General features: G+C 35.3%; 1 protein-coding gene across 7 annotated transcripts in view; it reads right to left on the minus strand.

Annotated features, from left to right (window-relative positions):
- LOC131047875 (BEACH domain-containing protein B) overlaps nt 1-16,398 on the minus strand; it is a 273,465-nt gene that overhangs the window by 159,780 nt on the left and 97,287 nt on the right. For all 7 annotated transcript variants that reach the window (XM_057981681.2, XM_057981678.2, XM_057981679.2 and 4 more), the window contains one exon: nt 2,006-2,344. In XM_057981681.2, coding sequence (XP_057837664.2) covers nt 2,006-2,344 — 339 coding nt within the window. The remainder of the gene's footprint in view (nt 1-2,005; nt 2,345-16,398) is intronic.

Genomic DNA, 16,398 nt, shown 5'->3' on the forward strand with positions numbered 1-16,398 from the left:
TAAAACGCTACATAAATTTAAAAAGCTAACTATGCATCTTTAAAACCCCTTTCTTGAAGACCTAGAAAATTGCGAAATCTGTCTGACAAAAAAAAAACACGATGTTTTTTTTTATTTTTAAAACATTGTTGAAACCCTAGCCGCTGCCGCATGTCTGGTAAAATCGCGAAAATCACGAAAAAAACTAAAAAATCAGACGATATACTCTCTAGTTGTCGCCGTATGTTGGATAAAAAAATTGCGGAAAAATTTCTACAAAAGGTCACAGAACAAATTCCCGCCGAAGAAAACATAGATCGCAGAAAAAACGTGCTCGTAAAAAAAAATCGCAACCCACAAAACAAGCGCCAAAAAAAAAGAGAAATCCGTCACGATTTTTTGTCAAAAGAAATTTTCACACAAAATTCACAAAAACTATCGCCGGAAAATTGCAGATCGTGCCTAGAAAAGGTAGCAAAAGCACAAACGCGAGGCCATGAAAAATCCGCACAAATAGAGAAACGGCACCTAGAAACCCTGGAAAAAAAAACTTCGAAATTTCCAGCTTCGAGAAACCCACAATCTGCCCAAATCGCCCAAGAAAAAAAACTCTCTCCAAAAAATACCTCCTACAAAAATTTGCAAAAATAGACGTTGAGATTTTCAGAAAACCCTAACCCGCATTTTTCTTTGAACCGAAAAAATTCGCCCAGAAAAAGATCTTTTAAAAAAAATCTCACAAAAAAATATTTAAAATTTTTCACTAAAAAAAATTCCTTTTGAAAATTTTTAGAATAACAAAAATTTCAGAAAATTTTTTATTTTCATGCTCTAATACCATGAAAAACAATTGAATGAATTAATTATGAATATGCAACCGCATATAAAGGAATTAAAAGACGGAGTTCTAAAAAGAACAAACCGCAAAGCTAAAGCTTCAACATGAAGCTTAAAAGCTTAAAAAGCTAAATAAAGCTAAAAAGCTAAATATGCGTCTTTATAAAAGAAGCAATAGTTACACTTAAAAGATTAAAACGAACTAAAAAGCTAACAAGCTAAATGACCATTAATAAAAGAATTAAATATAACTGACTAAAATATAATAAAATATTCTAATACTATATCCTCCGAGAGTGTACCATAGTTATACAGGCAAAGACCACTGAAAAAGAACCTATCTCAATTTCAGCTTCACAAATATGTAACTGCCCATAGTTTCCTGCACTGTTGGGAGTTCACCATTGATTTCTATGGATGTAACTGCCAAAAATTGGAATAGTGCTTATCCCTAAAGAATAAAATGTCCCTCACCATTCAGCCAGTCTCTCAAGCTTCCAACTGCACGACAACTGGGAGTAGATGGAATACTGATGTCACCAAGATCATTAAGTTAAAAATTTTCAAGCAAATTTCTCTTGTTCGAAATTTACTTTGCAAATTGTTCTCTCTAAATTTATCTTGGCAAACAAATCTTAAACCTCAACAAGCTGATTATTTCCTAATCACTAATGTTTTCTGGAACTACCTCTGCAATGTTATTGTTTTATTGGCTGATGATTTCATTTCCTTCATCTCTCAGATCAGAATAAGCTTGGAGAACAGATGATACAAAAGCACATATGTGAAAGAAATTTTAAAGATTTTAATCAATTTCAAAAGTTTTTCAGAATTATTTGTCTGGGTATCACAGACTAAATTATTCTAATAAATAATGCTTAGCATTCATAGAGGATCATCTGATGTATTCATTCCATCATAATTCACAATAGCATGCAGCTAACTTAAACTGAAAGAAACATTGAAATAACATGAAGCAGTAAATGCCATTATCAATAACAACCACAATGATCAAATGAAAGTTTGGCCAATCAACCCTTTCAAACTTTTATCATTTTACAATAATTTTTCAAGCCACTAGACTCCCGCAGTAAACAGCCATGCCCAACTATCCAATATTGCATGCAAAAGATATTTTAGACATGGCCAGTATTGGATGTTAAGATCACAAGTTATCCATAATACTTACCTACAAGCCAGTTAAGACCCCCTGTCTCCATCAATGGTATTGTAGCCCTCTGCTTGAGATAAAAATCACTTCTTGAGTTTAAACCTTGGCTTTCTAAGGCATTTAAAGCATTAGCTCCAAAAACATTTGCGTCATCTTTCAATCTAGCTTGCTCTACATTTTTGCCGGTTGTGTCATCCTTCTCAGAATGATGAGAATTTACATCAACTAAATTAGAAACAATTGAAACAACATGTGCAAGTAGGCACTTTAAGAAGCTCATCTGTACTGAAAATGAATATGGCACTGCTTCTTCCATTGATAAGGCACCACTGAGTGCTTTCAACTGAACCACTGCAGCTGGAGAAAAAAACAAAAAAAATTGCAAGCTTTAGATTTAAGTCAATATTAAGAGCTTTACACCTAAATATCATACACAAAAAAAGGCTGTTATAACTTGGACATACAATGGGATTTTCTTAGACAGGTAAGGAACTTGAAAACCATGAGTAATACTAATAACTATTTCATCACAGAAAACGATGGTATGCAAAAGTAGATTGCAAGGAGAAAATGGATTAATCATGAAAATAGAATTAAACAACTCTAAACCTCACCCCTTCTGTATTCTGTCATCTAATCATCAAGTGTCCATCACAGAGGTGTATTGCACTTGATTACCTGTTGGGATTCAGGCACGGGTGCTTTCCTTGCTTGATTTTATAGCAAGGATTACTTTTGTAATTCTACTGTTCACCTGATCTATATGATTTATGTTTGTGAAATAAAAGACACATTTTCTTCCCCAAAAAAGAAATGTCCAGCAGATAGCAAATAAAAACTTGAAAGGCCTACACTTTGGAAGGAAACAAAATTAATATCCAACATCATCTATGTTAGGACTTACAAAGTGTACAAAATTACTAAACGTAGTAGTAATTAAGCACAAGAATTAAGAGACAACCACATTAAACATGGTAATATGAAAAAAGACATAATCACATTATATCAGAATAAATCATAGTTGAAATACTCACAAAGAACACAGCGAGTTTTTTTTTTAAACTCACGAGTTTTTTTGCTCTACGTGTTTTTCAGATAAAAACTCACCGAGTTTTGGGCAAGCTTTTCGCAAAAAAACAGTGAGTCTAGCAAAAACTCGGCTTCATAAAAAAAAAAGAGGCCCAAACGCATCAAAAACATATCTAAAAAAAAAATTCTTCAAGTCAGTCTCATTCTCTTTATCAAAATATATACATGAAATATAAAATTTAAGTATATTTCACGTACATTTTAGTAAGATGTTTGAGAGTTGTTTCGAATCTCTAGGAGTTATAATGCAAATTTTAGGTTTAAGAAGATCTTATAAATTTTCAGACTTGTCAAATTTCAGTAATCAGCAGGCTCCTATTAGCATTCTCTCACTCGCTCTATCTCACTCACTTTATCTGCCATGAATTCTAGACCTATCTCTCTCTCCCTGACACTCTTCCTCCATCCCCTCTCTCTACCGCTTTCTATCTCACTTTTTCTTCTCTCCCCCAAGATCTAAACCTATCTCTCTACCCCTCTCTCTATCACCCTCAAACCCCTATGAGGATTGCTACCCTCAACGTCGTTTTGGCAAGGTGGAGGAGCCATAGCAGACTCCTAGGACTAGACCCTCTACTTCTACCTCTCCCCTAGTTTTCACTAGAGCTAGGAAGAGAAAGGTCTAAAATGTTTTGATGTAGTATTTACTTTTAGTTTTACAAAAACAATTTGTTATTTTCATTTTGTTTCAGACTATCAGCCATCAACATTCCACATGTGGATGCCATTTTATACCCAGTTTGCATTTAAATCAATCAAGTATAACTAGACTCAGCTTGTTTCATTTTTGTACCCATTTATTGACTCATTGATGCTTCTCCTTGTTGAATTTTGCAAAAAAAATGTGTTTCTAATGAAATTTAAGCAATTTTTTAAGTTGCCAAGTCGCATTTTCGGGCCTTGCCGAGTTTTTGTCGAGTCCGAGTTTTTCAACTATGGTATAAAGTTCCATAGTAGCATTAATCGTTTGGGGAATAAATTGGCAAACCAAAAGTATAAGATTTTTTGAAAAAATCAGCAAAAAAAAAAAAAAAAAATCGGATAATATAATATTGTTATTATTATTATATTATGTTAATATTTTTATTATAATATTATATAATTATGATAGTATAAGTATAAAGATCAATCATCATATTAATATACTTGACATTATTGTATTATAATTATTATACTATAATATTAATATAGTATAATAATTATATTAGAATATATATTATAATAATTTATAATTATTATACTATATTAATATTATAGTAAAATTAATTATAATATAATAATGTATTAATATATTATAATAGTATATTAATCTAATTATATATTAATACTTATTATAGTATTAATATATAATTAGATTAATATACTATTTTAATATTAATATATTATAATACTTTATAAATATTATACTATATTAATATTATAGTAAAAATAATTATAATATATTATTATAGTATAATAGTTATGATATAATAATGTATTAATATTATAATAGTATATTTATCTAGTTATAGATTAATACAATATTATTGTATTAATCTATAACTAGATAAATATACTATTATAATATTAATACATTATTATATCATAACAATATTATTGTATTAATCTATAACTAGATAAATATACTATTATAATATTAATACATTATTATATCATAGCTATTGTATTAATCTATAACTAGATAAATATACTATTATAATATTAATGCATTATTATATCATAACTATCATACTATAATATTATAACGATTATATAAAAAATTAATTTTGTCGAAGCTGCGTGATGTGGGAAGGTGCATAGTGCGGCATGGGCAAGGAAGCATCTAGAGATCAAGGTCGATGCAGAGATGGTGAACGAGGACTGGGGTCAAGCATGGGAGACTGGCAACAACTGTCAAGGAAGAAGAAGAAAGAGAGGACTTTGGCAAAGAAGGGCTCTAAGCCTCATACGAGAAAGACTAGGTCACGGAAGTTGGGTGACGATCTTAGGTTTCTTTGGATGAGAATTTTTTTGGCTCTGTCTCTTGCTGGTCCAGTGAATGCTGATGCTCAAATGACGGCCCCATTTTCACAGGCCATAGACACGAATCAGATCCTCCAATCGACGTATAACTGTGTTCAAATCTGTAGACCCTCAAAACTCGTCAGGAAAATGGTCAAAGTCGTTGGTCAACGATTTTATATAGTATCACGATTTTTGGGGGAAAAAAATCAGCATTTCAAAAGTTTCACAATTTTTGCCAATTAATCCGATCTTTTGCCAATTAATGCTACTATGGTATAAACAATATAAGTACATGATGTCCAAGGTGATTACCCAAGTGCAAGGTGCAAAACCCACAATTTGCTATAACCTGAACTTCAAATAGGGGAGCTAGCTCTGGTTCGATACAATCAAAATATTTCAGACCAACAGCTTACCAACTAATCCTAATTGCAAATAACATGTTCAGATCATTGTCAAAACTCACATTATATTGCCATCATTTGTAATAAAACTGTCTTGAAACAGTCAACCGAAATCTGCAATTTATTACTGATTACTCTATTCAGACATTTTATTAAACAGTTTGTATGCATTCATTTTGAGGAGTTTTAATAGTTTGAAAAATGATATGGGAACCTTTTTATTGCATTACAAACCCATTGCAACATTCATAGAGTTTAAGACATTTTGTCAAACAAACAGCATTCGTCCAATATGGCAGAAATAACAATGGAGGATTAACAAACTGCTGTTCAAATACAACATACAAATATCACAATCTCTAACCCCAGCCTTTTTTAATAACCCAACAGAACTTTCCGGAATATAACTCACTTTTAAAATATTAATTTATTTTGCTCATAAAATGACTTTATATTTTATAATATTTTATTTTATTTTTTGCATCATCCAGGGTTTGTGGTGGGGGCAAATAGTAACCTACAGGCTCAGATTATGAGCTTCATGTTAAACCGTTTTTATCATGAGGGTTGGAAACCTCCTACAACCCTACCTGAGGTTCCTCAACCCATGGCTAATTTCGATGGTTTAACAGGATCCTGGGGGTCTGCCATGGCAGATTTTCTCCACGGAAAGGCAGACAACACAGACGAAAGATCGATACTAGTGAATGCAAAACAATATAAAGGTATACTAAGACGTAGACAAATTCGAAGGTTAAGGCAAACACATAAGAAACGATTTGCAATGATTTGGCCGAGGGTGAACATTTTTTCTGACAAGACTCTTCAAACCAGTATGGAACAAGAGGGGCCGGAAGGGAATGAGAACGATAGGATAAGGTTAAAAGAACAAGCAGATGTTAATGAGATTTTCAAATCTAATTTGGTTCAGGCAGAAGTATACACAGCAAATAAAGAGGACAACATAGAAGATAAGCAGGGCAAAAAGATTTTTTATAGCCCAACTTCAACACCATTATTATGGTCATCTAAGTTATATGTGGAGGAGCTTATGGAAGTAAAAAAGAGGCTCGAGGTTCTAGAAGCAAGGAATTGGGAAGAGGAGAATAAAGTATACAAAGCAATAGAGTATACAAGCAAAATAGAGAGAGAGAGAACAAAAACCTTAAAGAACAAATCTCAGACATGCAGACCAAAATGGAAACTGGACAGCAAGAGTTGGAAACCATAAAATAGGAACTAAAACAATTGAAATTAATTAAGGATAGGGGATCTGAAATGGTAGAGGGAGAGGACACAACACAAGTGAAAGAAATTCAATTAAAATTAGCTAACTTGGAAACTAAAGAGTCTAAATTAAAGGAGCAGATAGAAGAGGCTAAATCTTGGTCACAAGTGGTAAATGGAGCAGCAAACAAACAAAAAGGTATCATTGAGCAGCAAATCAAAATACAAATAAAAGAAGAACAAGACAAACGTGGTAAGGCTGCAAATATCATTATCAAAGGAATCAAAGACTTCGGAGAAAAGGAGAGAACCGACATTCTAGTTAGAAACTTTCTCAGAGATAAGTTGGAATGGATAGGGGGTATTCAACAGGCAAATAGGGTAGGAAGGAAGATAGATGGAGGCAAAGATAGACATATAAGAGTTACTTTGAGAAGCATAGAGGATAAAATCATGATCCTCAGAAATAGAAGGCTACATAGAGGTTCACAATTCTATCTAGATGAAGATCTGACTTTTGCGCAGCAAGAAGAACAAAGGAAGGAGTGGAATAAAGTTAAGACAGCAAGAAATGAAGGAAAGTGGACATGGTTGAAGAATGGGAAAGCGCAGATTAGTGAGCGCTTCTTGAATAAGAAATAGGAATTAGGGTCCCCATGAGACAAGTTGGAACTGCAGAGGTTATCCTTGGAGAACAGGTCCCGGGCCTTGGAGAACAGGTCCCGGGGTGGGGTCCATAGGAGAAGGGAAGGATATTATCATCTTTGTTGAAACACATGGGCATGACAGTTGTAGGGTTCTGGATTTTGATAGCTACAAAAAAATTTCAATTTGGAATAAAGGGAATGGGACAGGTAAAGGACATGGGGGAGTTACGGTGCTTATAAATGAGAAATGGTATGGAACTGTTAAAGTTGAGAAAGAGGACCCAAATAAACAATACATTTGGCTGCAAATAACAGTAAATGAGACAATTTGCAGGTTGGCTGCTTGTTATTTCCCTCCTAAAAACTCTAAGTTCTACAAGAGAGGGAATTTAGACTATGAAGATCCTTACGCGTCATTAAAAAAGATATCTCCTTATTCGGCACCTTAGGAGAAATAATGCTAATAGGTGACTTTAATGCAAGGACAGCCAATAACCAGTTTTTTCAACTGAGCAGTGGTAAAAAAGGAGAAAATAATCCTCTTTGGCTGGAAGAAAGTGAAGGTCAATCTTGGGAAAGAACTTCACAAGATTACAATGGGGATATTTCACACTTTGGGGAAGAATTATTGGGGATATGTAGTTTGTTTGGTATGGTTATCTGCAACGGAATGAGGGGTTGGCCGACTCCAGGGGATATCACTTGCAAAACGTACAATGGTCAGAGTTTGGTTGATTACTTGATTTGCTCTCAAAATCTTATAGCTAGAGAGTTGGAGTTTGACATTGGTGACTGCCCTATAGAACTGAAATCCAACCATATGCCTCTTTTTGTCAAATTGGACTGTGCTACATGCAACCCGCAATTTAATCAAGATCTTAACATGCAAAAGAAAATTGGTGCTAAAGGCAAAGTCCTCATAAATCAACAAAACAGGAGCATCTTCAAGGCTGTCCTTAAGCAACAATTTTGTGAACTAAATAATATGATGAAGGGGGAAAGACTCAATAAAGAAGATGATCATGTTCATAGCAGCCAGTTGATACCTATTATACACAAAGCTTTGAGTGCTTACAAAAGGACTTGCAGTAAAAAGAGGGTTGTGAATACTTTCCCGGCAAACCCGTGGTATGACGAAGAGTGCAAGCCAGCCAAGAGACTTTTGAAGGGGAAAGATCCAAGCAAAGACAACAAGAAGAAATACGCAAAGTTGATTCAAGCAAAAAAAGAAGAATATGTAAAGGCGAGAAGGAAGGAGTTAATCTCTCTTGGTAGAAACAACCCCAAAGATTTTTGGAAGGAATTACAGCAGCGGAGTAAACAAACTGAAAATAGAATCACTGATACTCAATGGCTTGATTATGCAAAGCTTCTTTATGAGCGGATTCACGAGAAGCACTCTCCTCCCATAGTGAACACTTCGGTGGAGCTATTCACAGTAGAAGATATCAAAAAGGGAATAAAGAGTCTAGCAAATGGTAAGGCAAGTGATATTGATGGGCTTCAAGCTGAATTTCTAAAGTGGGGAGCTAAGCTTCTCACTCCTCACATAAAGGGTATATTCAACAGTGTCATTCAAGATGGTTTCCTATCAGATTGGACAACGAGTGTGGTTATCCCTCTCTTTAAGAGTGGGGATACCAACAATCCATCTAATTATCGCACTGTTATGGTCAATCCTCTTCGCAAGCTTTTTGGGAGCATGGTAGAGCGTAGAATCAGCAGTTGGGCAGAAGGTGAAGGTATAAGGGCCAAAGGTCAGGGTGGTTTCAGGCCTAGATATTCCACCATCGATCACTGCACCACTCTCTGACATTTGATAGAGAAAATATGGGACAATCAAGGGCAAGAGGCATATTGTTGTTTTGTTGACTTTAAAAAAGCCTTTTACACGGTGCCTAGAGATAAGTTATGGAATAGAATGGAAGACTTGGGTGTACCTGACATATATAGAGCGGTTGTCCATAGGTTATATGAGAAAGACAAAGCAAAAATCAGTGACATTGGTATCAAGCAAAGCTGCCCTCTATCCCCCACTTTAATTGGTTTATACATTGATAAACTTGAAACATGGTTAAACAATTCAGATGGTGATGGGGTTCATCTTGCAGGGTATGTGGTGAAATTACTTTTATATGTTGATGATCTTATCCTAATTTCTAAGACGACATGGTTTGATAGATCACTTAAGGGCTCTAGAGCATTTTTGTATGGAAGTTGGGATGCAAGTGAACATTTCCAAAACCAAGAATATGATTTTCTCTTTAAAGAGGAAAGAAAAACAAACTACCTTTCTTTTCGAAGGCAATCCGTTGGAAATTGTGAAAGAATACAAGTACCTGGGGATTGACTTCCACTATAAGCTTAATTGGGAGACTTGCACAGCAAAAAGGACTCAGGGAGGATGGAGAGCACCACATCTACTTCAAAATAGGTGCAGAAATGCTGAATTATGGGATTGGAAAACCAAAAAAACTCTTTATGGTTTGTTGGTCACACCGGTAGTTCTCTATGGTTGTGAAGTTTTGGGAGGCAGCGTGTCAAATTGTGGATAGAGACAGTTAGAAAGAATTCAAAAACACCTAATCACAAGCAATCTCAAAGTTAAAACTTCAATGCCATATGAAATTCTTTTGGCGGAAGCAGGTATGTTTCCATTGGAAGCATCAGCATTAACTCTGTTAATAAGTTATCTAAAGAAGGTTGACAACTAGGATAACCACAAGTGGCCCAAGATTGTGATGGAAGGTCTTATCCGTAGGAAGAAAACTTGGATGAAACAAAATAGAAAGTGGTTGAATAAGTGGAACATCAAATTGCACGATTGTCCTAATCCCAACAAGGAAATAAAGAAGTTGAAAAGTTTCAAACCGCCATGTGGAATAACCACATTGGACGCAAAAAGGCGTACTATATTAAAGAATTTAACCCAATTGGGGAACATGGTGAGAAAGCATATTTAGGGGCAGTCATTAAAGGGAAAGTTGGGCTGCTTGTGGCACAACTAAGGACTGGTTCGCATCATCTCAGGTGTGAAATGGGTAGGTGGCAAAGGCCCAAGGAGATATGGGAAGAGAGAACTTGTTTGTTTTGTGAGATGGGAGCAGTGGAGATGGAATGGCACTTTCTTACTGAATGCACAGTATGACGATATTCGGGCTCAGTATGAAATCATACTGAAGGCCGACAAAATGCATCAATTATTTGACGAGGACAAGATCAACCAAACGGCAAGCTTCCTGGTCAAGATTCATAACAAGAGATCAGACATGGAAAATTATATTCAGGAGGTTTAGTGTTGGTGTTTTCTTGGTCCCATAGGCTGTTCAGTCTCGTGGACGTCAATAAAATCATTCGTTCATTCATTCAAAGACAAGCTCCCAATCAAGATTAGATGGTGGCGAGAAGACTATTCCAAACAAATTTCCATGCTTGGGCATTTTTTCAGCACAAATGGGAGAATTCAAGGAAGACATTCAATTGTTCCAAGTCAGCATGTCCAGGTTCAACGAACCTGACGTATCCAGAAGCTTCTAGAAGGCACACTTCACAATGCAACAACCTTCTATTTTATTATTGGTTTATATTTAGCAAGAAGGACAAGTGTCCTCAAATGTAATTTTCTCATTGGTTGAGAGGTAGTTAGTTGTAGCAAACCCTAATTAAGGTTTTATTTTGTAATCTAGACCGTTGATGTTACATCCCACTTGTGCCCTAGTGATTTTGTGCAGTATTTTCGTCCTGACTCCTGATACATGTTAACCCTAGTGCATTTTGGTATACTCGTATGATGTATGATGTGCCTAGTTTTTATGCTTTAAATGATGGATTTGTTCAGATGATTATGCATATGTGAATAATGATGATTATGTTTTCTATGCAAAATTTATGTACTTTGATTTAGTAAAATGAGGAATTTCAGTTAGCAATATGATATCATGTTTCACTTTTATCACAGTTTATAAATTGTTAGAATTGGACAAGATTTGATCTAACCGATTTCCGTGGGCCAAGTGTATGCAGAAGACCGTCGTCCCCTCCAAAAGGAGGGAAAGTATCATCAGGTCGAGAGGTGAAAGAATGGAAGAACTCAATGTCGTTTGAAAACCCTAGCCTAAGCCAAGTAAACCTAGGTGGATCTTGTTGGACTTTGGTTAGCTAGTGTGTCAGTTAACCGGTAGGTCAGTGCATAGAATCTAAGGTTGCCGTTTCCTAAAATAATTATTAATTATTAATATTAATAAATTATTTCGTCGTTTATTAATTAAGTTGACTGGACTAATATTACCTTTTAATATATATGTTTAAGTATATGTATATATACATAACTGACATATCTTATACGAGTACCTGGGTACGGTAGCACGTATACCTGATCGTATACGTAATATCACAGTCAAATATTCGTAGGAAGTATAGGTCGCGTATATATAAATATAAATAAATATGTATTATTAAATTTAATTAAAAATTGTCTGGCAAGTTTTATTTTAATTAAATAAATTATTTTATTTGGCCAATTTTAATTGGCAACTCAATCATTAAATAGATGTAATTATTTTCTTTCATAGTATTGAAAGAAATAAGACTTAAATAAAACTTTTAAATCTTATTAATGTAACCCATTAAATAAATTCTATTTAATGGAGCAAGCCTTATAGTTTATCGGGCTGGTTGGAATGTAATAAGAGCAAAAAGATTATAGTAAAATAAACCTATTATATCACCATCTTTCGTTTGGAGTTGTCGGGCAAAGAAAGAAACAAAGGAAATAAATTAAAAGACTTCATGCACCATTATATATGATGGTGGAAAGATATTTTTGCATCTTTTTGGTTTTGGATGAAAACGAAAGGGCTTTGGATGGAAACGAAAGGCAGCCACGGGAAATGGAAGCATGCCTTGCGTGACTCCTTGGGAGTTTTGGAAAATCCGCCTGGTATTAGGGCGTGGGTTTTGGACAGCGTGGGTTATAAAAACCAAAGGATAGAGAGGAAAAAGGGGATTATTATTATCTACGGCATATTTTTCTTCTAGAACGAAAGGTAACAAGGGTTTCAGCTGGGCATTTCACTGGTTCCAACTTGTGGTTTCAGCGTGGAAAACTGGTTTCAGAACTTCATAATCCACCAGGTCACGTTGCCTTCTTAGACCTGCGATATTAACTTATCTCTTCTTGTTATTTTCCTGATTTTCGAAGTATAGTGGAAGGAATTCATAGATATTTTAGTCGTATGTAAATGGCTGGGTATTTAAGAGAATTTCATGGCATTTTAGATAGGTTGAAAACCCTTCTGCACTTTTACTATGTATATCAGTTTCTGTTTCAGTTTTTAGTAGGAAATAACCAGTCTGATGTAATGCTGTGTATTCTGCTAAGGCTTATTGGAGATTGAAATTGGAAAGTAGATATACGTATTTCATTACCATTATTCTGCTATTAAATTCAGTGTTAACTTTGTTCCTGGAATGTAAGGAGAGGGTTAACGTATTTCGAGGTATGTTATATTTTGTGTTATCCCCGTGAGAAGAAGTATGATATGTATACATATGAATTGTATATATATATATATATATATATATGTCGTACTTCTGGAAAATTCTCTTTCTACCTCTTAAATCTGGTGTTAAAGCAAGCAAAAGAATTCTGAATCTGCCCTACTAATTTGGGTAAAAGGGGCTTGACTATTTCACAAAATAAATGAGGGAGGGTAATGTGTCTTATCCTGTTTTTCTGTATCATGAAAAGTAGAGAAGATTGTGAAAAATTCTGTGTTATCCTCGTAGGAAAGTTGGGTAGAAAGTCTGAACTTATGTAAATTGTTTCTGTTTGCTGTCTTACACCAGATTCGTACAGATTTATATTTATATATGTACACACATGTATATCAGCATACTTAAGATATATATGTATGTGCATGTATGGATATAATAGGTGGTTTTTGAAATAAATGATTGAATGTATTTAATCCCTTACTGTTTTTAAGAAAAATGGGTTAATGTATAAGTCTCTGAAAAGGAGCAGTCCATTTTATATCAGTTATAAAAAAAATTGAGGCTGCCAGTTTGTATCATTGTTTTCCTTCAGACAAAGCAAATAAGGGTAGATGTAGTGTTTATACATACTTCAAATAAATACAATCTGTATAGATACGTGCATATGCATGGGTGTATGTGTATGTAAAAATGGAGATATAAGACTTCATACCGGTGTGAGTGTACTAAGTGTTTTTCGAACCCTTAAATTTCGTAACCTGCTGAATACGATCATGCCAGCAACATCCCTTGGTTTTAGATTTGAAAACCTGCAAGGTCTCGTGTTTAGAAGGTTGTCGATACCTTATTGAGCTTCTTTAGATTTTCTTAAATGGATCAATCCGAACAGCAGTGTCAAACACACTATCTTTTTGAGATTACCCTCTTGAGCTCAGTTGAACTCCTAGAACCTAGACTTATTGCCGAGAAGGGTGAGATCATTGACAGCGCGAAGACTCGTGCTTACAGTGTAAAACCTTGGCCAAGGTGGTGCTGCGTAATGCATGCACTAGTCTGATCTTTAGCACCGGATACAACCTTAGTCAGAGTGTCATACTTGTAGGGAGTTACCCTTAGTGTATGACCGACTAAGTGCGTAGGTCCTAACACCAAGTCTCAAATGGCATTGAGTTCTCGTATTCCTTTACCTTCCTACGAAGGGCCGGGCCAGTCCAGAAGGATATGGCACGGGGGACTAGATAGTTCATGGTTGGGTGGAAAAGCACCCTAATGATACTTTCCCTCCTCACCAGTATCATAACAGAGTTTGAAGTCCAGAATTTAGCATCAGTTTAAAAGTACTCTCTAAACCCTATTCTCTCTTTCATTTCATGCAAGTTAATTAGTTCTTAAATATTTCATGCATGCTTAATTTATAGTTTATATTCACTTAACCTTTCAATATCGTTATTCATTTTCTTCTGTTTGTATTTTAAAAAGAAAATATATATATATATATATATATATATATATATATATATATATATATATATATATCCATCTTGCTATGCTTATGTTAACGGCTCTTTTTGCAACGGTTAGATTATTTCTGCATGTTACAGTTGATTGAAAATCAATCCTAGCCATTGAATTGTAATTGGGGAGCCTATAAATTGAGCTCAACCCCTCATTTGTAAATTATGGGAGCATGTTGCAAAACATGTTGAGATAAGTAATTGTTGCCTATGATTGCCAAAGTAATAAGTAATACATTGTTCGAATTGATGGTATTTACCTCTTTTATTTTGGAATTTGCAAGGTTCTTATCCCTCATCATAGTTTAGATTTCATTTCATGTATGTTAGAAGAATGCAAGATTTGATCAATATTGATTTATGGTGAATTTCCTCTCATACTTTTGATGAACAGATGATTTTTGTTCATTGAGTAAAGTTAGTCTGACGTTATTTTGTGGAGGTTTAACTTCTACTTTGAGTAATATTGTTCAGTTGTTGGTATTATTCATAAGTATGAAAATCATAAGCACATCCCTTGAAGATCACACTCACTTTGTGTAGTTGTCCTAAGCGTGGCGAAGCAAAGTGTTGTTATTGAAGTCACCTAGTCAATGTCGTCTCTTGAATTCTTAGGAACAGGTTAGAATTTTTGAACCCTTATCTCCTTTTCAGTTTTCTTGAAGTCCATGATCCAAGTCCTAGATGATAGAGCTTCATTGTCTAAACCTCCATTGTGAATTGAACATGCCAAGCGTAAGTCTCTTTGTGTATTACCAGCATATCACAACGCCCATTGAGCTTATCCACATGTCAGGGACTGACAAAAGACACCTTGGAATCGCCATATGATATTAGCATAAGCGGTGATTTTTCAAGAGAGGATAGAGTGTCTTTGGATATTTTATTCTAATGTTTGGTAGATGATAAAACAGACACCAACACGACCCAACCAAGATCGAGCAGCCACATGTCCACGAGGGGGCTGACCTATGTTGGCACTCTAGTGGGACGAAAACCCCCACTCTTAACGCCGGTGGGCGCCATTCACCACAAGTCCAAGCTTTTGGCATAGTGGTTGCCTTCAGTGGTATAAGAGTTGGTGATCTTGCCAGCTTGTTAGGCTTTCAACAGTGCATATCAGATTTTACAGTTGCATGTGTGTCAGATGTTATTGCATGGAAATTTGGTGAATACCTAGATGATTACATGTCAATTTAGGAGCAATTTATGAAGAGGGTTACCATTGCATGTTATTTCCATGCAATCTTGGTTAGTGGATTTGTGTTGCATGTCAGTTTGGTGGATACCCAAATGGTTGCATGTTACTTCTGATTAGTTTGAGAAAGTGGGTTATTGCATGATGCCATTGGGTTAGCTCTTGCCCTTGAGACCTCACCTTCTTTTCAACCACAATCCTCCCAGCCTGAGGGTATAAAATCAGTTGCTTCGACTAAAGATTAGTTCCATGGCTAGAATTAAAGATGGAAGATCGTTACTCACCTTGATTCTTTCTCCACCGAAAAAGGAAAAGGAACCTAGCCTAGAGAAAATAATGAAGGACCCTGCTCAAACATAGCAGAAGATAGTTCAGAATTTGCAACATTTTGAAGATTCACTTTCAAGGAGTTCTAGACACTCAGGTTTCATCTCCATCTACAATGTACAAGTAAGAGACCTCATCCCATGACAACAAATGATGCAATTATGAGCAGCTACAATAAGTATTGCACTCTTCCTAAGGAGATACGCGACCTCCTTTCCTTCACACAATTTATGGGTATACCAGATGAGGATGAGGATGATTTGAATTCATATCACCAGCAAAGAAAGAAAGAAGAATCAAAAGATAGCAATGAAAGCATTGGGAAAGAAGAAGAGCTAAGGGTGCAAGAACAAGAACAAATGACCACAAAGAAATCAAAAATCCATCATTGCGAGGGAATCATATAGAGGTTGGAAACAGGTGCACCAATTCACAACCACCATGTGGGAGTTTGGTTCTAGAGGAGCTACGTATTGCACAAAAGGATCAGCCATTTGGGGCTGTT

This window comes from Cryptomeria japonica, chromosome 3 (assembly GCF_030272615.1).
Source record: "Cryptomeria japonica chromosome 3, Sugi_1.0, whole genome shotgun sequence".
In the NCBI taxonomy this organism is placed as follows: domain Eukaryota; kingdom Viridiplantae; phylum Streptophyta; class Pinopsida; order Cupressales; family Cupressaceae; genus Cryptomeria; species Cryptomeria japonica.